Here is a 24,056-nt window from a genome sequence, read left to right on the forward strand (position 1 = left end):
AAAAAAAAAAAAAATCAGCTGCAAAGTGTGGCATCTCCATCCACCATCGTCCTCTCCTCTGGTGACCCCTGGGTTATAGTACACTGACCTCTGACCTCTAATTATATCCCAAGTGCTCATTAGAAACGTGTCCAGGTGAGTGCAAAGTGCAGGGCACACTGCTGTAATTGGCCATTATAACATTTCAGCCCCATCTGACACCTCCCTCTCTCTCTGCCGGCTCTCTGAAGCCTTATGCAATTAGTTCTGTGTCAGGCTTTATCAGAGGAAAGTCTCTTCTGTTAATGCACAGCCTGGTCTACAGGGCTTATGCTTTCTGCACTGAAAGCAAAAATTAAATTCACCTTCAAAAGTCACAGCACTCTCAGAAAGCATATGGCATTCAGAAGGGTCCTGTTTTGCTCTCTTTCTCCCAGAAAACACCCCTTAATGCGCCAAATTGTACTAAATGTTCACTTGTAGTGAGGTGGGGGGGGGACTAACCAAGTATTTTTTAAATGATATTTTAATTGGTCACGTGACTTAAATCTATACAGTAGATGATTTAATGAAATATCAGTGTAGATATATGTCATGTGAGAATATAAAGGAGTTTATTCTATTATATTCTTTCTTTGTTTCTTTCTTTCTTTCTTCCTTTCAAAATTGTTTGACCATATGCTTCTATTGACTTTGGCTGCATGTGTAGTGACTTTGTGTGTAGTAATTCAAGCTGATGAGCTACATTTATGTTCTGTTTAGTGAAACATTTCCTTAGATTTTTAGTGCCATCTAGTGAATATGATGCACAACAGCACACATTTAGCACAATTTTAAAAGGGGGCTGAAATATGTGAAAGAAAGAACTGGAACATATGTCCAGAATATTTCAAGAAATGCACTAAACACGAAAACCTGTCATTATGCATGAGTGCTTGCACGCTTAAATATTATTATTAAATTACTATATCACATAATGAATTCATTCATTTCAGTTTAAATTTATTTATATATTTATTAATTTGATTTTAATTCATTATTGTTAATATAAATATTTATATATATATATGAAGTAAAATGTATGTTAATATTAATGAATATATAAATAATAAATATGATAATAAACATTTTACTAAATTAACTAAATAAATTAATAAATATATTCATATAAATATGCCATAATAAATTGTGCATTTATTTTTTACATTTAAATTAAAATCATTCACTCTACTTATTCACCAAAAACAAAATAAAACTGTTATTTTAAATGGCATAATGAATAGGAAATTAGAAGAGAATATTAGAGAATAATAGATAATTTCATGCATTCCCTGGTTAATTTAAACGCTTTAAAATGTCAGTGTATGAGTCCCTCAAGGCATTATTAGACGGATGAATGGAAAATCCATAGGTGAATTGAGGAATATATCTCTCACAGGAACAGCCCAGAGACGTCTCGACTCCAGCAGCCGCTGGTCAGGAGGAGCCAGGGGCCCCAGAGAGAGACGACAGCAAAGGCTCCGCAGAAAGAGTATTCTTCTAGTGGTGGTGTTAGTGTGCATTTACACCCCTGTGTGAAGAGTAGTTCATTACCCTACCACTAACCTTCAGACATCTGGATGGCTCACTGCCAGCAATGAAAAGGACTAGACGTTGTGTTTGCTCTGGTGAGCAGCCTGGGAATATACAGTACATATTTCCCATGCCAATGTTTTGTGTTTGATTTGTCTTTTTTTAAAGGACAGCTGTGGCTGACAAAGTAAAATTATATTATATCATATTAGTTTCATTAAACACAACTTAGATAATGAATATTACCAATGTTACCGAACTGTGAATGTTACCATTTCCTACATGCTATTTTCTAAATGCACAAGCTTCTAGAATTAAACAAGGAAATATTCCAGCTGTTTCCTTTTTTCTCTCTCTCTCTTCTATAATTGAACTATTTGAGACTTTTGACTTTCCTGTTAATGTTTCGTAATATACCTTTAAACAATAAAGCCCTTAATGACATCATCCTCCAGGAAGTGACATCATTTTGGAGGGAAAATAACAACAGCACAAACATTAAATCTGATATTCTAAAATCAAAATGTGAAAACATGTTTAAGGGGGGTGAACATTTTTATTTTACTTGTACTTGTAACTTCAAACTATTTTCTTGCTCTCAATCATTAATTGAACAATGGCTATATATATAACATTGTGTTTATCATGTTTTGAACTAGCATATTTACATGCACACGATTACAGAAAAATTATATATATATAATTTATACAGACACACTTTTGAAAATAACAAGCTTGCAATTAAAAAACATAATGCAGAATAACAATAATAAAAACTTTTTTTTTTTCTGTAGCCGTTACAACTTTACCAGTTGTGTAATAATATTTGCAAATAAGATGCAGAATTTGTCATATAAAGGCCTAGTATATTTCATGTTTTAAATGTTCAAATGGGAAATGTCGCCTTGTTTTATTATAGCAAAGTCGAAAAAATTGCCCATTCGTCTTTCCCTTAAAATGCTTCTAGGAAAAGATAAGCTTTCAATCATCTGAACATGTAAATGTTTATCTATCTATCACACTCCTCAAGCGCTGCTCTGCGAATCTGAGCTCTGATTGGCTGTCTCTCGGTTACAAGCCACGAATCAGTCTGATTGGCTGAAAGTTTTCCACGCATCTCTTTCATTCATGTCAGTCCCGGCTCGCAGCAGCGCGTCTGGATGAGAGAATGATTGAGGCCATCAGCGCTGACGGATCGCTCTGCCAAACACACTGACTTACATTCAGGGCGAAAACGCATCAATTGCATCAATTCACCAGATCGGAATAACGATGCCAGAACTGTGGACGTCGTCCTTTTGCCTGTCTGGAGTTCTATTTATAACCTTTCTTTCCCTGGGGACCGCAAGCTCCTCATCAGTCAGTCATCAGATGTCTCCTGATCTCATCCATCCTCCACAGATCAGGAGTAAAGCGCAGAGACACCGACATCAGAGCAACCCGACACGAACACAGATAGATGTGAAAGGGTAAGTGTCTTATATCAAGTCATCGCAAGAGGTGGTGATGTCTGTGGTGATACTGAGGTCAGACGATTGAATATATGTGAATGTGTGACCTCGAAACAAGGTGAAAAGTAAATAGACCTTTAACTATTATATACATTATTTTTAAATACAGTAAAAATGTACAGGATCAATTATGGGTTTTTTTCATATTACATTATTGAATAAATCATAAAAAAAACTTAATGGAATCAATTTAAAAATGAGCTAAGATTCAGATAAGAGTGTCAGGATAAACTAAAATTAGTATTTTTCTCTAATTTGAATCTGATTCCAAAAAGGAATGACATTATCTTGTTCACATCTTTCAAAATGATTGAATATATGTGACCTCGAAACGGCGTGGAAACTAAATAGACCTTTATTTATATTTGATTGCTTTTCAAATGTAGTGAACATAAATGTAGAGAATCATTTTTTTTATTTTTCTTTATTACTGAATCAATCATAAAGAACCATAATGGGATCAATAAAAAAAATTTAAAAAAAAGAGTAATTATTCGGAATAACTCCAAAATGATTCTTATTTTATATTATGCAAACAATGATTGTAATTCCATTAGAAATTGTGTTCACAACTTTTTTGGATCTTTTTTGAACCTTCCAAATGATGAAAACTTAACTGAATTCTAATGAATTCCATTAGTTTTTTTTTTTTTTTTTCTGTGAGACATTACTTTCTTTTCACAATACAATTGCTTGTAAAAGAGGTCAAACATCATGTTTACTACACATCTCATCCTCATCTTGACTTGGCATCCAAACTGTTGTGTTTTTTTCTTCTTCACTGCTTCTCCAAGTTCCACGTTTACGAGAAGTTTATAGTCTCCGGAGACATAACAGAGCACTTTACTTCAATCAAAGCTCTTTATAGATCCAGAATGACGTGAAAACATTGGCCCGTCTTTGTTCGCGGTAACATCCAGTCAGATGTTTCTCTAGACTTACACCGGAAGTGTTGATCCTTCGAGCAATGAGGGGAATTCCTGATTCTCCTGAAAAGTTTGAAACCTAGTGACTGGTCTTTGTAAGCCATAACAGAGCAGGAAATTACTTACCCTTCTTTTCATATTCATTTCGAGGGAGCCAGAATGCCACTGAACCTTTGTAAGAGTTCATCAAGGATGCACCGCTGCTCGTCTGTGACATCCCTCCTCCTCTGGACTTCATTGTGCTTTTGGGTCAACCGAGGACATTGACTGTGGAAACATGTCCATCCCGGGGCAATGGGGGGAATATGGTAGCTTAGAAGGAGAAGGAGGGTGTTGTTGCGGAGTTTAGTAATGCTAACAGGCCCGACACAGGTTCAACAGTTCAGAGCTCAGAAGACCAAGCGCAGAAAACGGCTTCATTTCAGAGTGCATCAACGGTGCCTTTCACACCTCAAAGGGAGACAAAAACACGATTATTTCCTCCTTGATGGAGGTGCCAAGCAAAGTGGGAGCTTTGTGATAATCCAGCAGTTCGAGTGACCTCGAGGACCACTGTTGAGGTTTTATTGAAGCTTCTCTGTTACGAGGTGCTGGAAAAAAAGAGCCGGGGCCAAGAAGAAAACCATAAACCTCCCTTTCTGTATTGCACAAACGTAAATAACATTTTTAAAATATAAAAGGTTCCTTTACAATCTTTATTTTACAGCCTCTGCTCCCACTAACGTGTTGGAGGTGCAGAGGTTTGGAAGATTCATTCACCGCTTTGTTTCTTTGCATTCTGTTCACACAGAGACAACAAAAGAGCTGTAGGCCGAGAGAATGACATACATGTGGGTGCAAAACCAGCTGGTAAAGAACAGATGTTTTATTCTTCAGATTATTTTGTGATAGCAAATCAGATTGAAGGGATCGTTCACCCACATATGACAATTCTGTCATCTTTTACTCACTTGGAAACCCATAAGACATTAGTTCTCCTGTAGAACACAAACGGAGATATTTAGCAGAATGTTCAAGCTGCTCTTTTCCATGCAGTGAAAGTGAATGTCAATCACGGCGGTTTCCACTCGGGTTGGATGCAAAAGAGCAGCTTGCGAACAACATAAGGGACTAAATAATGACACAACTTTCTTTTTTTTTGGTGAACTATCCCTTTAACACGTCCAAATCTTGAAAAAAAAAAAGTTGTGTCCGCCGTATCCATGAGAGCAGAATAAACACAGACATCTTTGATCACTATCGAGTCTTGCTCTAATGGGAGCCTCTCAGCTCTGTAAACATCACTCACGTCTCATTCGGAATGTATCGTTTAGGTGTCGACTCGCATTAAAACCCAAACGGGGTATAAAAGTTGATGGCGACTTTCCATTCTGTCAGTGCAGAAATGTCCCTATTTGGGCCTAATAGGGGCCCAAGTGAAGGGTCAAGTCCTTTATTTAGAGATCAGACAGACAGACGAGTGGTAAAAGGTCTCAGTGTTATGAGACATCTCAACACAGCTTCAGCTTAAAGGGACAGTTCACCCAAAAATGAAAATAATCATGACTCAAAAACAGTGTGGCTTTCTTTTTATACATAGAATGCAAAGAGAGAAGAAAATTGGATTTTTAAACAAAAAATAAATAAATAAAAAAAATAAGACTGTAACTTTCAATCTTCAAAAACTCACAAAAGCAAAATAAAAGTTTCATGCAGTGGTCCATTCAACTCAAACTTGCTGGGACTGGATCACTGAGTGAGTCAGACTCAGTGAAGTAAACTAGAGATTCGAATCAGTTGATTGACGAACAAATCATTCCATTTTGGTTTGTGAACTGAATCAACTGACTTGATTTATCTCGAAAAAGATTTACCTCAAAAGTTCCTTATTACATGCACTCTTATCAGCATGCCAAGGATGAGCAGATTTCAAAGATTTTCAAAGTTGAGTAAAGATCAACTTTAATTTTGTATGGCTTCAAAAGGCTTGAAATACAACACTCAAATCAGGACAGCTACCGCTAATTTATGATACTTTTGCATCCTTTTTGAAGCTTGAAAGCTTCAGGTTTTCCTTTACGTTGCATAAAGGAAAAAAGTGCAGTCATGCACTCTTCAAAATAAAGGTCCCAAAAGGATGTTTTTGTAAAGATGCCATAGAAGAACCATATTTAGTTCCCCAAAGAACCATTATTTTCCTAGTGTGAAGAACATTTTAATAATCTGAAGAAACTTTTTCTACTATAAAGAACCTTTTGTGCAATGGAAAGTTTCCATGAATGTTAAAAATTCTTCATGGGGTTTTGGAATGACCTTGGGGTTACTTTTCAGTTTTGACTCAACAATCCCTTTACAGATGCATAGACAAAAAATTATATGCATGTAACATGCATATTATGCATTTTTTCTTTCTTTTTTTTAATGCACATTTTTGCATTTTTTTTTACAAATGCATTTTGGGATCATATTTACAAGCAGTGTTTTGCATGCAACATAAAATCAACAGTTGAAAGTTGAAAGCTCGCATACTGATCCAGTGATTTTAGTTAACTCTCCAAATCTGCATGTGCTGAATTAGCTTTGGAAGGTTATAGGTCATTCTGACCTCCACACAGCCTGGATGGCCCATGCCAGCTCTTTCTCAATCGGCTTTCGCTGCTCAGACAACAGCCGTCCCTCGGACTGCCAGGTCCCAACAGTGTCCCTTCAGAAGCCATACAATAAAGGCACATACTGTAACTAATTAGCAAATCCCTTCCGACGCTACAGAGGGGTCAGGTTGTTGCGCGCTGGCCGTGAGTGTTCAGGATCGGGGCTTGTGTTGGTGTGCTAATTGCCTTTTCTCCCAGAAGCCGCTAGATAAACAGATGCGGCCCAGGCGTCTGAAGAAGACTCTTAATCCAGCAAAGTTTACCCACCAGACGCGACTGCCAGCGCCACTGTGGGAAAAACAATATTTCTCATGTGCATTGGCACAGGGAGGACGGAGGCCCGACGAGGGGGGCGTCTATAACAAACTCGCACCCCCCTTCATTTTTATTCATCAGCGCTATTTGTCCAAGCTGAATGCAACACGAGGTGAAGGGTCAGCTTAAACCCAAGGCTATTCACTCAGTCCAATGCATTTTAAGGGGCCCAGGGCCACAGATTGTAAGTCTTTTAAAGATGTCCTTTCAGAAGTGGTTAAACTGTGATTATGCCGAACAGATTGATTTGCCGCGGAGCCTGGAAAGGTGACAAAAAAAAGTGAATTTTGAAGTTTATTCTGCAGTTTTAAGGACAAGCAGACTCAATGGTTGTGCTTTGTGGCATATGATGGGCTTTACTTTTTTATTTTTTCTTACTAAAACTATTGTCAAGCTCAGAGTTTCACCCTTGATCTGTGTCCGTCTTTCTCCAGGCCCAACGTTTGTGGCACCAGGTGCTGTTATTCATGGCTGCTCAATCCCAAAACCAAACAATGCACAAAACGTGAGTATCTTTTCTGGGCCATTCAGATGCTTTCATACATTTCTATTATGCTCATAGAAAGACACAAACCTATACGGCTGCCAGTATTTCATTTAGTTCAAATCCTCTTCATTTGTCTGATTTTTCAAATGAGGCAATGAACTGAAGTGTCAGCACAGCTGGGAGCTGTAACAACATAATAAACAGATTTTTTGTCATGCATTAAGTCCTGTGTCTTGAGCAGATGATGAAGACTTTTGATGAAAACTGCTCAGCTTGTATGTTCCCATATGACACACAAACATATTTTTTGGTACTTAATATATGTTCAATTTTTAACTAATGATGACAAGTTTAGGTTGCCAAACCTGTACACAGTGTTCTTTGTTCCAGCGTGCAGCAGTTATTTGTTCAGTTAGGTAGTTGAGAAATTGTTTACGTCTTTCTTTGTTTTATTGATAGATTTTATTAGGCTTATGTGTGTTATATAATATTTATATGAAGAGTTTTCTGTTTATTACGATCGTGCATCTTACTTTCAGCAGTAAAAACGTCCTTCATGTCTGTCCACCTGATTGTGTGAACATTCTAACATTCCTCTGCTCTAAGTAGGCCAAACCTCTGAATGCACAGGGCTTCAGCAGCCTGAGCTCTAGTCCAGCATTAATCCAGTCCCTCAGCTTTCTCATCATAATCCACACCTTCCTAATCCGTATGTAGCTAGATTTACCAACTAATAACTAACCCCTTGACCCATGTGCCTTTAAAGGGCCAGTGCAACATCCAATTTTTGACTAGAAATGTGTTGGAAAGTCACACTCCAGGATTTAATCTGGGAAATACTGTAGCTTGACATGTTATGTGACGCAGTAGTAAACCATTAACAGAATGACAATATAGTTTCTCTGTTGTTCTCTCACTAGCAAGATGTCATCCGCGATGCCATAATAAAGCAGTCTGTCGCCGGCCGAACATCTGTCAGTGTCGTCCGGGCTTCCACGGCCATCGCTGTGAACATGCAAACGTCACACTGACCATGAGCACCTGGTTCGAAGCACATCCTGGTCCCACGGTACCCTCAACCTCTCCCATGGCAACAGTTGCTATGGTAACGCCCGCATCCACCACCATCCATGGCAACAGCTCCACATCTGCCTCCAGTGATGCCAGTTCAGATACAAGAAAGACATATTCATTACACTGGCAGCCACCCAGGTGAGTGAACTCTTCATGACTGAGACTAATGTGTTTTAAACTAAAGCGACTGGCTTGTAAAGCATGGCTATATTAGGAATGGAATATTTGCTTACCATGCCGTTTTAATCCAGTTTGAAGTAAAAATATAGTAACAGTCAATAAATACTTAAAGGTCACACTGGTTTTGGAAAGTTATGTTGAGCAAGTTGTATTAATGGATACAGTGTTTCATGCAGCGTGATGTTTATGTATCACCAGCTCTATTTTGTCTTCCTAAACAAGCAGTATAACAATGAAATATATATATATTAGGGGTGTAACGGTACAGTTCAGTTCGGTACGCATATATATATATTTTTTTTTCCATAAAATGGAAAAAGTGAAATGATGCACCTTAAAGTGTTAATCCAACAATTGTCTAATCCATTGTAATTTTCCAGTGGAACTTAAATATGTCAATTAAAATAGCAAGCAAATAAAATAAAATGAAAGTGCCCCTATTATGGGTAATGAAAGGTTCATATTTTGGTTTTGGGAGTCCCCAACAACAGGTTGACATGCATGCAAGGTCAAAAAACACTTTCATTGTCTTATAATATGCATTTATTTTTACCTAATTTGCTCAACGACTCCCAAACGATTCGCTCAACAATTCATTTTTCCAAACCCCTCCTTTGCGTGACGCTAATCTGCGGTGATTGGTCAATTTCATTTCCATTTCATCATGCCTGTAATGCCTGATAAAGCAGAATTTGTGAGCAGTGCTGCTTTGTGTACAGCCGTTACCGGGGAAACAGCTATTTTCCCAGGTCTGCACACGCAACAAGTGGGCGGGCAATATGCTAATGTTTAATGTTGACGTCAACATGAAACGGCTTGGGATTCGTTTTAAAAACAACCCGTTTCAATGATTCAGAGTCGACTCTTTCTTTTGAGAGACAATAACTTTATACACGGTGCACTTTCAGATTTAAAACTTTGCAGGATGTTTTCATTCACTTAGAGCTGTGTTACACACTGCATGAAAGGTAATTTTCAAAAATCCATAATAGGGGTAGAATTTAGCCTATGTTTTCATTGCATATCTGATCAATTATTATGTTTTAGCCTATGAAGTATAATTTAACAATACGAATAAAACAAAGCGCCATTTGTTGTATCATACCTATATGATAATCATCTTCACTGCGCAATCTCAGGAACGAGACCTTCCCATCCCGGATAAATCCAGCAAAACTCCTTCCAGCTGACATGTCCTGAACTGCTGTTTTCGGACACACAGATCGTATTCCAGAATCGCCATGTTTGACTTAACAAGTGGGCGGGCAATATGCTAATGTTTCATGTTGACGTCAACATGAAACGGCTTGAGATTCGACTCTTTCTTTTGAGAGACAATAACTTTATACACGGTGCACTTTCAGATTTAACATTTTGCAGGATGTTTTAAATCAAAGGTCATTTTCAAAAATCCATAATAGGGGCACTTTTAGGGGCACATAATAGGGGAAAGAAAGAAAGAAAGAAAGAAAGAAAGAAAGAAAGAAAGAAAGAAAGACTAATGCAGAGAGAAATTATTAGACATAAATAAGAAATCTTTACATTGTAACATTTTCAAAGATGTACTTTTAATTTGCCCAATATTGCTGGAAGCATAATAATAGTCATTTATGTCTGTAGTTTTTAATTTGAAACATATTTATCAAAATTACTATTAATTTTTTAGGTATATGGAAAAAATGACATGATGCACCTTTAAGTGGAAAATGTACAGTTTACAGTACGAATTTTGACAATAATACAGATAAAGCTAGCAGCAACCGCAATCATATCACTTTTTTTTCCACAAGCGTTAAAATATATATTAAATATAATTATATATATATATACACACAAATAAATACATTATACATAACACATTATATACATAGATACATAACTAATATAACTAAATAAAAAATAATAGACCTAAAAAATCTTTGCATTGTAACATTTTTCAATATTAATTGAAATGTTGGTGGGAAGCATAATGGCAGAATCTCAATTCAGAATGGATTTCTTTATTCCAGTTTGTTGACATTCTTTCCATAAAATTATTTCCATAAGAAACAAAATGTGCATTACTAGGACATGTCTATAGGAGGCGCTCTAATACTCCAAATTCATATCTACTGTAAATAGCCATCTGTCTGTACTGTACCTCGCTGCCAGCATATGGCAGCACAGGACTTGTATTTATATCAGTGAAATCAGCACATTCAAGAACCTCATTGTTTGATCGCTCTTGTTCCCACCTGACTTGGTAGGTCGGAAACATACAGAACTAGGTACTCAAAGCACGTTGGAGGTTTCTTCTTGTTTACTGAAGGGTTTTAATTCTATTCAAATGCTAAACAACTGTAACACCTGTATAGACTGATTTTAAGTATATTTTTTCTTATACCGAGACCTGAAGTAACCCTTATCTTCTCACAGCTCACTCTCCACCCTGAAATGAAAAATAGAGCTATCTCTAATCTCACCTCATGTTTTGCCAAGGTGGATAATGTGGAGTAGAAGACATACTGCTCGCCCTGTAACTGACATATTTATTGTGATTGGCTGCCTCACAGGCAGATGCTTCTTTTATATTGTATTCAGATGAAAGAAGATGCAAAAGAACAAAAGGCTCTGAAGAAAAGTGTTATGATTGGACAGCCACACCTCATCTGATCTCAGATTGATGGGGCAATGAATACCATAAAGTTTGGGCGTTTTGTCCCTTGGTAGACTCTGATCAGAGCTTTGATATTCAAGATGGAATGTATCTAGATAGAAAGCATATTTGCAGTCATGGTTAAGAAGTGGTTTATTGGAACTCCAATGGGTCAGTGGAGAGGCACAAAACACAGGTCAGTTTAGTAATGTTAGTTAATGTTCTTAATGCAAGTTTGTTGGTAGATTAGCCCAAATAACAATAAATGTGTAAACATTTGTGAAATTTTTAGAGATTATTTCAGTTTGGACTTGTATATTTCTGTTGGGCCTGTTCATGTGCGAGAATATTGCCTGTCAGAGAAGAATTTACAACATTTTGGATTTTAAGACAGTAGTTTTGATCCAATACGATGAAACTAGATCTAATTAGAAATATATTTACTAGTGTTGTCATGATATTAGGATTTCTAACTTTGATACAATACCTTGACAAACTTCCACCGACAATAGCATTTTTGACAATACCACAGGGAAATATTGGTATAAAATTAAGGGCAAAAATACATACTTTAAATGAATGTACTTTTGACAATAATTAAAGTATTTCCTTATGAAACTTATTTGAGATTATTTAGTCCCATATAATAATAATAATAATAATAATTATTATTATTATTATCATTATTATTATCATTATTATAACCATAATTATAATAATTATTAATCCATCTCTAAGATGGAACTATATTACTGCTGTGATACATCCACACTGTAAAAAAAATATTAATTAAAAAATGTTTTTTTGTTGTTGTTTTTTTTACAGTAGTAAAATTAGAATACTTGTGTCTTAATGTGTTCACTTGCAAAAGTTAAACCCTCAAGCTTTTCTTGTGGAAGAAAATTGCATGGAGAACTTTACATTCTGTGTTTTCAAATGCTGATTTACTGTGAACTTGCTCTGAGATACTAAAAAACAGCAGATCATGAGCTGCTTGCGTGCAAATGAACACAGTGCCGCGCTTCACTTTGAAACACGCAATGCAATGTACTGAAACTGTTTCAAATATTCAGAATTAATATGGTTTGAAATCTGCTTTACTCTAAAACCAATACAATTTGGGTTTGTGTCCTAGTTTGAGAGATTTACTGCCTTCATGAGGTCTATCAGGCCCACTCTGCTATGATCTCAGACTGTTGAGCAAGTCCTCTGCTGAATCTAAGCTTGGGAAGGAAGTTCCTGCCCTGTGGAAACACTTCTCTCACAATAGACTATTGAAAGACTGCATTTATGGGTCAGTTTCAATGATCTACCTGATGGGCCAATGCTACATACTCACTCTGTGCTGACAGCCTGCAATTTCCCCATCTTTCAAAAGTTTTTATATCACATTCAATGTGTGAACTAGATATGTCAGATAAGTTCTCTGTTTTTGAAAGTCCCAAGTCTGGCAACTAAACCCAGCGAGTGTAATCTCTAAAACAAGCAAGTTCTGCTTTTATTTCCATGGCTTTTCTAGTCAGATATGAATGCTTACATTAGTTTGCTATGAATGGTATGTGCTCTGCATATGTATTTTAGAAATGTTCTCTAAATGGTAGTATATCATCACAGAGGACCAAGCTTATTAGCTGTTTGGGGGATTTTTACAAAGCAAAAAATAAAGAATGGAAATATGACTGCACCCCAAAGACGGGAATTTTACTTGCCTCTTTTATTGACAATAAAATAATATTGCACTTGGAACAATTTATATAATTTCTTGAATCAGAGACATGGTCTATATTTGAAAAATAGAGTATAAGATTGATTATCATTATGGTTCATTTTGCTGGAGCTCACTGCAAATCTAGGAGTCCCCCAGGGCTCTGTATTAGGACCTCTTATGTCATGGTTTTCTGTGAATAGGGCCTCGCTCAATCATCTCCTTTAGTAGCGGGGGTGTTTAAGCAGAGAGTGTGTGTGTGTGTGTATAACACATGCACAGTTGGGAAGGTTGCATATAAAATGGTCATACATTTTATAGGCTGTTTGCTGTTGACCCAAGCTCACGTCAGCTTGTTTTCACTGTAAATTATCTCTGTTTGGGAAAATTAGCTCATGGCATTTATTTTATTTTTATTTTTTTTTGTGGATTTCTTTTTGCACTTTTAAAGGGCTTTTCATTTTGGCTTGTGTTTCAGTTTAAAAGACGCCCAGTCGGTCCTGTTAAAAAAAGCTCTGTCCAGTGGAACCGGTGGAGAGAAGATCACAAGTGTTATACTGAAGTACATTGAATCAGAGCAAAGAAGACTGGAGTCTTCATCCTCTACCGGAGCAACAAAAATCTCCAGCACCAAAACCTTCCACACTCAGCACGGCCAGTTCACCCTCATCTACACCGCAGGTCAGTTCAAGCCAGCAGGGATGAAATATCAAATGCGTTAGGCAAAATATTCACCTCATATCCTTCCCTGCAGAAAAGAACGTTTTAAATGAGATCCCTCTAATAGTTAAATGGTTTCTCCTAAACATCAATGAGATTAAATGATGAGCCAATGGAGACTTTGGCTTTGTCTCTTAAAATGAACAAATGAGATCTCAAAAATGCCTTAAACATCGATCTTATACTTAAGTCTTAAAAAATCTTAAGTCTCTGCTATCAAAAGTCAGAGATTTCATTATGATATCAAACTCAAAGATCAAATTATCTGACCTGTATGTTTCACAGAATTTGTCTAGCATTTCTCATTTTTATTGCAATTTACCCATTTAAAATATATTTTAGCTATGTCTTTTCCTGGCAGAAACTGTAAAATATATAAATAAAATAGTTTTTATGTTTTTTTTTTTTCATTATGATATCAAACTCAAAGATCAAATTATCTGACCTGTATGTTTCACAGAATTTGTCTAGCATTGTAGTCGAACAGAATCTCAGCAATTGTCTCATTTAATAGTGATTTTTCTTATGTGTTCATTCTTATTTTTACTTTTTGAAGCATAAATGAGTTATGAAAGCGCAACCAGTGAGCAATGCAATTTTCCTCTGGGTGATCAAACAAACATCTTTTAGCTTTTTGAAGCTTTCTACCGTTAGTAACATTAGTATTAGTATATGAAAACAATTCCCATTGTAAATTTTAAGGTCTTTGGCTTTGTCTCTTAAAATGAGCAAATGAGATCTCAAAAATGCCTTAAACATCGATCTTATAAGTCTTAAAAAATCTTAAGTCTCTGCTATCAAAAGTCAGAGATTTCATTATGATATCAAACTCAAAGATCAAATTATCTGACCTGTATGTTTCACAGAATTTGTCTAGCATTGTAGTCGAACAGAATCTCAGCAATTGTCTCATTTAATAGTGATTTTTCTTATGTGTTCATTCTTATTTTTACTTTTTGAAGCATAAATGAGTTATGAAAGCGCAACCAGTGAGCAATGCAATTTTCCTCTGGGTGATCAAACAAACATCTTTTAGCTTTTTGAAGCTTTCTACCGTTAGTAACATTAGTATTAGTATATGAAAACAATTCCCATTGTAAATTTTAAGGTAGTGTTTCTCAGCCAAGGGTCCGGGGCCCACTAGGGGGCCTCAGCACACACTCTAAAAAATGCTGCGTTGTTTCAACCCAACTTTGGGTCAAATATGGACTAACCCAACCGCTGGGTTAATTTTTTACATTCAATTTTTAACCCAAAAGTTGGGTTAGTCCATATTTGACCCAAAGTTGGGTTGAAACAACCCAGCATTTTTTAGAGTGCACTTACAAGGAAGGGGCCTTCAAGTTAAGCTAACATTATTTGAAAGAGACATAACAACTAAAAATCCAGTTATTTATTATTTTAACTCACTGCCTCAACATCTTGAAACTTCTGTGAAGAACTGGATTTTTCATGGTCTTGGAATAACCTGGAAATATGAGGTAGCCTTAGTTAAAAAGTATGATTTTTAGACCTGAAAATGTAACAAAAATAAGTAAGTAAATAAATAAGTAAATAAATAAATAAAGAACTTATTTTGTGTGTGTTATATAAGTTGTAAATAAAGATTATTGGACTATGTTTGACAATAAAATACTACTTAAGTCATTCTACTTCATAATGTAATGCTTAAATCAATGTGATATTTGCCTTTTTTGTAATTATTTGTGAAATTTACTAACAATTTCTAAGTGAAAATCATTCCAAGTAAATTCTATACCATTTTAGTGTATTGCTCATACTACATATTTTATTAGTTAGAAAAGTCTTGAAAAGTCATGGGACGTGTTGTTATTGTGGACTTGGAGTCCAAAAGGTGAAGAACCACAGTTTTAAGGTTTATACAGGTATCTGTGTCAACATGTTAACCTTTTCTTTGGAAGCAGCAGCAATGGTTTCAAATCAGCGGGCTTGAGTAGAGAATATCTTGTTTTAATATTTCGGCCTGTTTCCTGGTCTAAAACGTTTGTGCCGCGATAAGGTTTATCTGCCTGTAGATTCGGGCTGGTTCATTGAGACAGGCCTGGATACACCATTGTAGTATATTCCTGCCGTTGTTTAGCTTGGCTGAGAGGTGATGGTGCAGTAATTACTCAGGAGATGGATGTGGTGTTTTGCTAATGAGAACCCCTGTGTCTCCATGACCTCATAACACACTGGAACGGCCCTCTGTGGCAGCGCATGGGAAGTGTGAGGAGACTGACCTCTTTCTTACTCACACACACACGCACACACAGAGAGAGAGAGAGAGACGGCTAATGTTGCTTATCTCTAGATTTATGTTCTTCAAGCTCTTGAATATGAAGCTGTAGCTGATAAATGAAGCTCTAGGGAGTAAAAACTTTGAGTGGCATGTTACAGCAGTTCTTCAGTCTGGTCCAGAATATTTTTGTTTCAGGTTATTCATGGAATTCACTTAATATCTATTATATTTTATTATGAAGCAGGGTTATTGTCGTAACCTAATACTAGAAAAATAAATAAATAAAATAAATAATTATATAACTAACTAACTAAATAAATAAATAAACAAATAGTAAAAAATAAAAATATGAAACCATTACTGAAAATAAAATAAGCATTAACTATAATGAAATAAAGTAATATGTTAAAAATATATTAAAACTTTAAAATTAAATTGAAAGCAGAAAATGTACAAAATGTAAAATCTAATTCAAAATGTCCACATCAATGGGGGAAAAAAAAAACGAAAACATAAAAATAAACCATAAAAATGTTCAATATTTAAATTAAAAAGTTTTAGATTTTAGCTTTATAGTATTAAAACTTAATAGAAACTATATAGACCTATTTATATAAAAAATTACAAAAATGGCCAAAACACAACAAAAATACTAAAAAAAACTTGAACTAAAATTAAAACAAAAACAGAACATATCAAATTACATTAAATCTAAAGTATTCACAAAATTATAATAATGATAAAAACTAAAACCATAAAACTAAACCAATAAAACATATTAATTACTTGAAATAAAATAAACTTTAACTGAAATAAGGTACTGCCAAGGCAACATTTAACTTTTTTTAAGTTAAAGTACTAAAATAGCTAAAATTATTGTAAGTGTCTATAAATGGTTTTTAGTTTCCTAACACTAAAACATATTTATATTTTAAAAAAAGAAAGAAAATTACAAAAATTTTAACTAAAGTTAAAACGATAAAATATAAAAATAGAATCTAAAATATTCTCAAAAACTATAATAGGATATAAATGATACTACAATAACACTGTTATGAAGAAGTTTAATCTGAGGAATGTGTGAGCTGAGGTTATTCTCAGTTCTCTGAGCTTTGTCTATACAGTTTCTCCCTAGCTGAGTGTGGTTTTATGTAATGAAGTGTGCTCTGCAGCCCACAGATATTCCCCACAGTCCGGCCTTTAAATCCAGAGCCAGCATGTAAACAACCCCACGTGACCTCAGGGCTTCCCTCTCCTCTCTCCTTTAACTTCAAACGCTATAATACACCTTCTCCAGCCGCATAACCTCAACACTTATTGCCCGGCGAAGTGAAAAACGCTCGAATGAAGGATGTCGTCTCACGTGGAAAAGAAAAGCCAGATCTCTGGAAATGCAACACTTCATGCCGGCTGAATCCAAGTTTCCACGCTGAGAGAGTTTGTAATGTAATGTGACAGAAGCTCAGCATTCCAGCGCATGAGGAAACCACTTCTTCATTAATGACCTGTTTTTGTGATGACGAGTGAAATGGCACACTTTATAAATATTTATTCTTGTACAGCGAGAGCTGAATTCCACTGGTGTCACGCGTCAGTACGATGAGCGCAAGACAGTCATATAGATCCGTTACACAATAGCTTGACCCTTAAGCTCTTCCTCAGGATTTTATTGTCCAGTTTGTTTTGCCAAGTATGAATGCTTGTGTGAGATATTGTTGATAGTGGATTTTGGTGAGTTTATGATTAATGCTGTTTTTCCCCAGTGTCTGTGCACTGATGTGACCTGTTCTTCTGCGGTTTTAGAGTCAAGAGAGATTTTAGATTCGATTTTAGATTCAAAGAGGTTGTAATTTGACACTGAGTGAATGACGATCTCAGGCGATATTGCTCATGGTGTGCTCCAAAAAATCCCAAAAGTCCCTCTTAAAACCAATCAATGGCCTGAGAATCCTGAGCTGGATTACATGAATATGGTATTTCAGTGTCCCTTTACTATTTTACATAAGCTTTAGAGGCACACATCACATGTATCTGTTCATTTTGAGAATTGTTTGAAATGTTGGATAAATATCTAATCTAATATATATAAAGTCAGGTTAGAATGAAGAAATACTTTCCCCATTTTTAAGATACAGTAGGAATGAATTGATATTAAAATTACCTGAAGCTGTTATTGATTGTTTATATAAGTTGATAATTTTTCAGGGCTGATGACAGATAAGTGGTTGATATTGAAATGGCATGCTATTGTGCGTATCTAAAAAATGAAAGACTGAAAGCTAACATTCACTCCATAAATAAACAAGTTTGTATTAGTTAATTTATAATTAATTACAATTATTTTTTAAGATTTTGTCTTTACTTTTTATGTTTATTTTAAGTTTAGTTCTACAAAAACATTTTTTTTTTTTCGTTTTCTTCGATTTTTGTAAGATGGTTGCAATTATTGAAATCTAAACACAAACAAACAAATAGACAAAAAGTTTTTTTTTTAAAGGATTTATTTTTTAAAGATGATTTTAAGTAATTTATTTTAATAAAGATTTTTTAAAGTTGTCTTTATATTTTGTATGTGTTTTTAAATCTATATGTGTAATGTTTATTTAATTTTTAATCTACAGATAGTTTTAAACTGTGTTTTACGTCTTCAGTTTTGGTACCATGGATATGGATTATACAAATAAATATACATTAATTTATTAAATAAATCAATTTATTCATGGATTAAGTAAATACTACTTATTTATTTATTTATAAATTGCAAAATCACAATAAAATGTCTTAGCATTTGGTAACAGGGTTGCCAGTATTAAAATGCATGAAAAGTTGAATTTTAATACTTTATGAAGGTTTAGCACCTTCTTTCACAAACAAACAAACACATAATTCTGAGGCCTGTTTTGTTGCTTATTCATGGAAAGTGGCAGTTCATGTTTCTGAAGCTTGACTGGCAGTCACTGGTTTCATTCAGCACGTATTGATTAAAGTTTTAAGTTGCAGTGGATATAAAAGCATCTGTCAGTCGAATAACTGAAAGAGTTTCATTATGAGTATAAAGTGAAAAGAAGATTTCATTGCCAAACCAGCATGAAAAAAAGTAATAATATACTGTATGGAGATTTATGATATTGTGTGAGCGTGTGTGTGTGTGTGTGTGTGTGTGTGAGAGAGAGAGTGTGTGCGTGATCCAGTACTGCATGATGACATCATTTACAACAACAAGCTTACAAATTCAACATCATTCCAAACCACACGGGAAACAAGACCAGTTGCCATAGTAAAGCATGTTTTACTGCCTCATTAATATGTAAAACATTGACATCACGACAGAGCTGAGCAGCTCCTCCCAAATGATTGATGGAGTCATTTTAAAGTAGATCAAGAAGGAAAATCTGTTGTTTTAGCTGTTTGTTTGTTTTAAATAAGAGATACGTGTATATAGATGACTGTGGAATACTGTATGTGGTTGTCGGGCCGCGGTAGGCGGTCAGTTTGGGTGAAGTCATCCATAGATCATCCGTACAGAGGAGTGCAGGGTTCGGTCCTCCCTACGGTAGCATTATTAATTTATGGTCCCAGCAGGCCTGATTCCAGCAGCTGCGGGACGTGTCAGCGCAGCCACTCTCAGATACAGGTGTGTGTGTGTGTGTGTGTGTGTGTGTGTGGGGAGAAATCTGTTCCTCCAGCAAACAGCGTCTGCACTTCAGGCTCCTGCGCTCAAAACAGCCCCATTTGTTCCAGATTCTGAAAGAGTGTCAAGTCAGTCTGAGTTATAATCAAGTTCACTTCATTTCTGCACATTTAACCCACGGTTTGCTCCTTCCTGGACTGCATTGCTCTGTTGTTGCTCTTTCATTGCTCTGTGATGTTTCATGTAATATATTTCTATTTCATGTAAAAACAAGTAAACAAACAAACAAAAAAATTTATATATGGAAATATATTTTCTACCAATATATTTGTAGCCGTTTTTGTTGAAAATATATATTTTACAAATAGAAATGTATGTTTTATAAGCATTTAAAAATATATTTTGCCCTCCGTATATTTTAATCCAATAAAATACATTCACATAGTCTCACATTTGAAGAAAATGTTTTGTGCATATAAACATTTATAGGGCATTTGAATAAACAAAAAAATAAAATAAAATGTAAGAAACACATTTTACAATGCCCAAAATAATGATTGCTCTTTTTTTGAAGGTTGAGACTATATAATTGAGCTTTAATGTTTACATATATAAAGTATTTAAAATATATTTAACTGAGCTTCGCTGTTTACATACTGTATATTTAGTACATATTTAAAGTATATTTTTGGCAGAAAAAATATATATACACACATACAGTACATACATGTATACATACATACACACACACACATATATTTATATATATATAGTGCCGTGAAAAGGTTTTTGCCTCCTTCCTGTTTTTTAAATTTTTTGCATATTTGTCACACTTAAAATATTCAGATCATCAAACACATTTTAATATTACACAAAGAAAATGCAAGTAAATACAAAATGCAGTTTTTAAATAATGATTTCATTTATTAAGGGAAAAAAGCTGTCCAAACCTACCTGGCCCTACGTGAAAAACTAATTGCCCCCTCCTGTTAAATCATGAAAGAACTGTGATTAACCACATTATTTTAGAGGCTGAGTTAAATTTCACTAGCCTCACACAGACCTGATTACTGCCAGACCTGTTGAATCAAGATATCACTTCAATAGAAGCTGTCTGACAAAGTGAAGCATGCTTAAAGAGCAACACATCATGCCACGATCTAAAGTAATTCAAGAACTGATGAGAAACAAAATAGTTGACATGTATCAGCCTGGAAAGGGTTATGAAGCCATTTCTAAGGCTTTGGGACTCCAGCGAACCACGGTTAGAGCCATTATCCATAGGGGGCAATTACTTTTTCATGTAGTGCCAGGCAGGTTTGAACAGCTTTTTTCCCTTAATAAATGAAATCATTATTTAAAAACTGCATTTTGTATTTCCTCAGATTATCTTTGAATAATATTAAAATTTGTTTGATGATCTGAATCATTCAAGTGTGACAAATATGCAAAAAAATGTAAAAACAGGAAGGGGGCAAAGACTTTTTCACTCCACTGTGTGTGTATATATATATATATTTTTTTTTTTTAAATTTTTTCTTTGGCATAAACTCCAGAAACTCCTTAGGGTAAATAAATATAAATGATGATAAATGAATTCATCGTTGATTTATAAAACAGACATAAATTGGGACTGCAGATTATTTAATCTTGGACGAACATGATGAGAAATCTTTTTGTATTGAGATCTGAGACAGTTTGTTGCAGAATTGGAGTTTTGGCAAATCTAAGCAAAGTCTGAGAGATTTTCTAAGACTTTTCTCTGTAGAAGTCAGTCTAAGAAGCAGAATACTTGAGCAAAATTCAATTAGCTTTCTCATTGCTGTTTAGGGAAAACATTTTTAGATTGCATCCCCTCCAGGTGTATTCAGACACCAAATTTGGGTAAACCATATCATCTGTGAGGAATGTGGCATCATCTTTTATAAGAACTAATCCCTTTAAAAGCTCTGAACAGTTTGTTCTTTGCTTTGTGGAGTTTTTGACTTTGTGTGGATCCAGATGCTTATTTGGTCAAAAGCCTGTTTTAGATTAGGTTTATACTCCGTTTAAAAAGAAAAGTTCATCCAAAAATGAAAATTACCACCATTTGCTCAACCTCATGTCACTCCAAACCTAAATGACCTGCTTTCAATGGAACTCAATAGGAATTTTTGGAATTTCGAAATCCATGGAATTTTTGAGGAAAATACTGACAGCTCTTTTTTTCATAAAGCTCCAAAATGAGAACAAAGCACCACCATACATGAACTACATAAACTAATGATCAACATGAATAAGGATAAACAGTACTTCTACAGCATTTATTAATCTTAGTTGTTAATCTTGTATATCTAATGTTAACAAATGAGACCTTATTATAAAGTGTTACTAATATTTTTTAACTCACAATTTCTACCTGATAAAATATTTTAGAGCTTGGCATTACTGGAAAAATGTACAATCATCATAAAATAGTCCACGGAGTTGTACGATTTCATTAGTTACATGATAGTTACAGGTTTAGAAATCACACTTTCAACATGAGGTTTCCTCATGTATACTGATTTTCCACATTAACCCTTTTAGCTCATTTTAAAGCTTGTTTTAAATCATTTTAAGTCATCTTGAGGCACCCTTAAAGGTTTGCTCAGGTCCCCTAGTGGGTTCTTGATTGCCATCATTTTTTGTTCCTTTACTCTTAAAAAAACTATTTGTACTATTTTACTCTTGTTGTTTGTTTGTTTGTTTGTTTGTTTCTGCAGTGCCATAGCAAAACCATTTTCGGTTCCCCAAAGAACCTTTCAGTGAACAATTCTTAAATGAACCATTCTTAGTGTGAATACAATTTTAGTCATCTAAAGAACCTTTTTTCCACCATGAAGAACCTTTTCTCAAATGGAAAGGTTCTGTGGAGGTTAAAGGTTCTTTATGGAACCACTGATGCCAATAAAGAACTTTTATTTTGAAGAGTGTTCCAAAAAACATGCATAGAACCCTTCCATTCCACAAAGGTTCTTTATAGTGGAAAATGTTTCTTTAGATTATTAAAATGTTCTTGAAACATTCTTTTAAGAACTGATCACTGAAATGTTCTTTGAAGAATCTATAATGGTCCTTCTATGGTATCGCTGCAAAAAAAAATAAAAAATTTTTAGAACCTTTATTTTTAAGACTGTAGAGTAATAGTAGAGGCCAAAACGCTGGTCTGTTCTTCAAACAAAGCTGTCATATGACTTGAATTATAGCCCTTTATAATATGTTATAGTGCTTTATTGTCATTTTGTCCACAATCAATTTCTGGAAAAGAGCAACGTGAACATTTTTCCGAATTTCTCCTTTTGTGTTCCACAGAAGAAGCAAAGTCTCAAAGGTGACTAAATGATTCATTCGTGCTGAACTATTCGTAAACATTCAGCGCACGCTGCAGGGGAACAGCGAAAGCTCGCCAAATGACAGCGTTGAAAATGCAAAGAAAAATACACCCCTCCCTTCATCTACAAGCAACCGCTACACACACACACACACACACACACACACACACATTAAACGGCACTGACCTCACCCCCGTGTGCAATGCCAGAGACACAGAGTCTCTCTCTCTCTCTCCCCTGCTAGTTTCCTGGGTTTCGCCGCCCACTCTTCTCTCTCCTCCTCATATGACAGAGAAAGTTCTCTCCTCATGTAGTGAGAGCGCTGAGAAGCCTGTGAGTGTGCTTGTGAGCGCAGGGCTGAAGGAGAGCGAGAGGGACATCAGCGGGCGATGGATCCGATCTCAATCGCCGCCAGAATTTGCTTGCAACAGCTCCTTCAAACACCAGGACGGCTCTGGTTTCCTCAGCAAACAGCTTTCTGAACACATTCACAGCCACACATACAAACACACACACACAGGTGTGTGTGGCGCACATTACCTCATATCTGTGCCAGAACAGGAATTGGGCTTTTTTTTGTGCACTAGTTGGTCCTTTCCAGGGATATTGAAGGGACGAGCCAAGAAAAAGACGTTTCGGTCTTCATCCCGGGTTTGCGAGTGTGAGTGTGTGTGTGATGTGTGTGTGAACGGGGCTCGCCATGCGTCCTCACAGGCTGACTCTGTTGCTCTGCTTTGGCTTTGCCCTCTGCCTCTGTCTAGCCGTGGCTCAGCAGCGCTCCTCCGTCGTCCGCGGGGGTTCGGAGCGGATCAAAGTGCTCTTCACCCCCACCATCTGCAGGCTGCGTTGCACGCAGGGACGCTGCACCAACTACTGCGAGCGTGGAAATGTCACCACTATCTACAACAGCGAGCAGGCAGGACAGACGCCGCCTAGATCCGGCTTCAGAGTGTGTGAGTAAATGCACTTCATTGAGGGGCCCCGGCAGCATCCTGCAAGATAACACTGTTTAACAACCATACAATTGTTAGCCTAGTGGTCTGCTTCGCATTTAGTGTGTAAGGTTTCAAATCCTGATATACAGTAATATATATAT

General features: G+C 35.8%; 1 protein-coding gene across 1 annotated transcript in view; it reads left to right on the plus strand.

Annotated features, from left to right (window-relative positions):
* Positions 1–2,727: 2,727 nt before the first annotated feature.
* The window catches only part of ltbp4 (latent transforming growth factor beta binding protein 4), a 79,260-nt gene continuing 57,931 nt past the window's right edge, over positions 2,728–24,056 (plus strand). The window contains exons 1-5 of the mRNA XM_016537340.1: positions 2,728–3,020; positions 7,368–7,438; positions 8,341–8,632; positions 13,493–13,695; positions 23,722–23,913. Coding sequence (XP_016392826.1) covers positions 2,824–3,020; positions 7,368–7,438; positions 8,341–8,632; positions 13,493–13,695; positions 23,722–23,913 — 955 coding nt within the window. The 5' untranslated portion in view covers positions 2,728–2,823. The remainder of the gene's footprint in view (positions 3,021–7,367; positions 7,439–8,340; positions 8,633–13,492; positions 13,696–23,721; positions 23,914–24,056) is intronic.

Source organism: Sinocyclocheilus rhinocerous, unplaced genomic scaffold, assembly GCF_001515625.1.
Source record: "Sinocyclocheilus rhinocerous isolate Xijiao unplaced genomic scaffold, SAMN03320098_v1.1 scaffold3870, whole genome shotgun sequence".
NCBI classification, from domain to species: Eukaryota; Metazoa; Chordata; class Actinopteri; order Cypriniformes; family Cyprinidae; genus Sinocyclocheilus; species Sinocyclocheilus rhinocerous.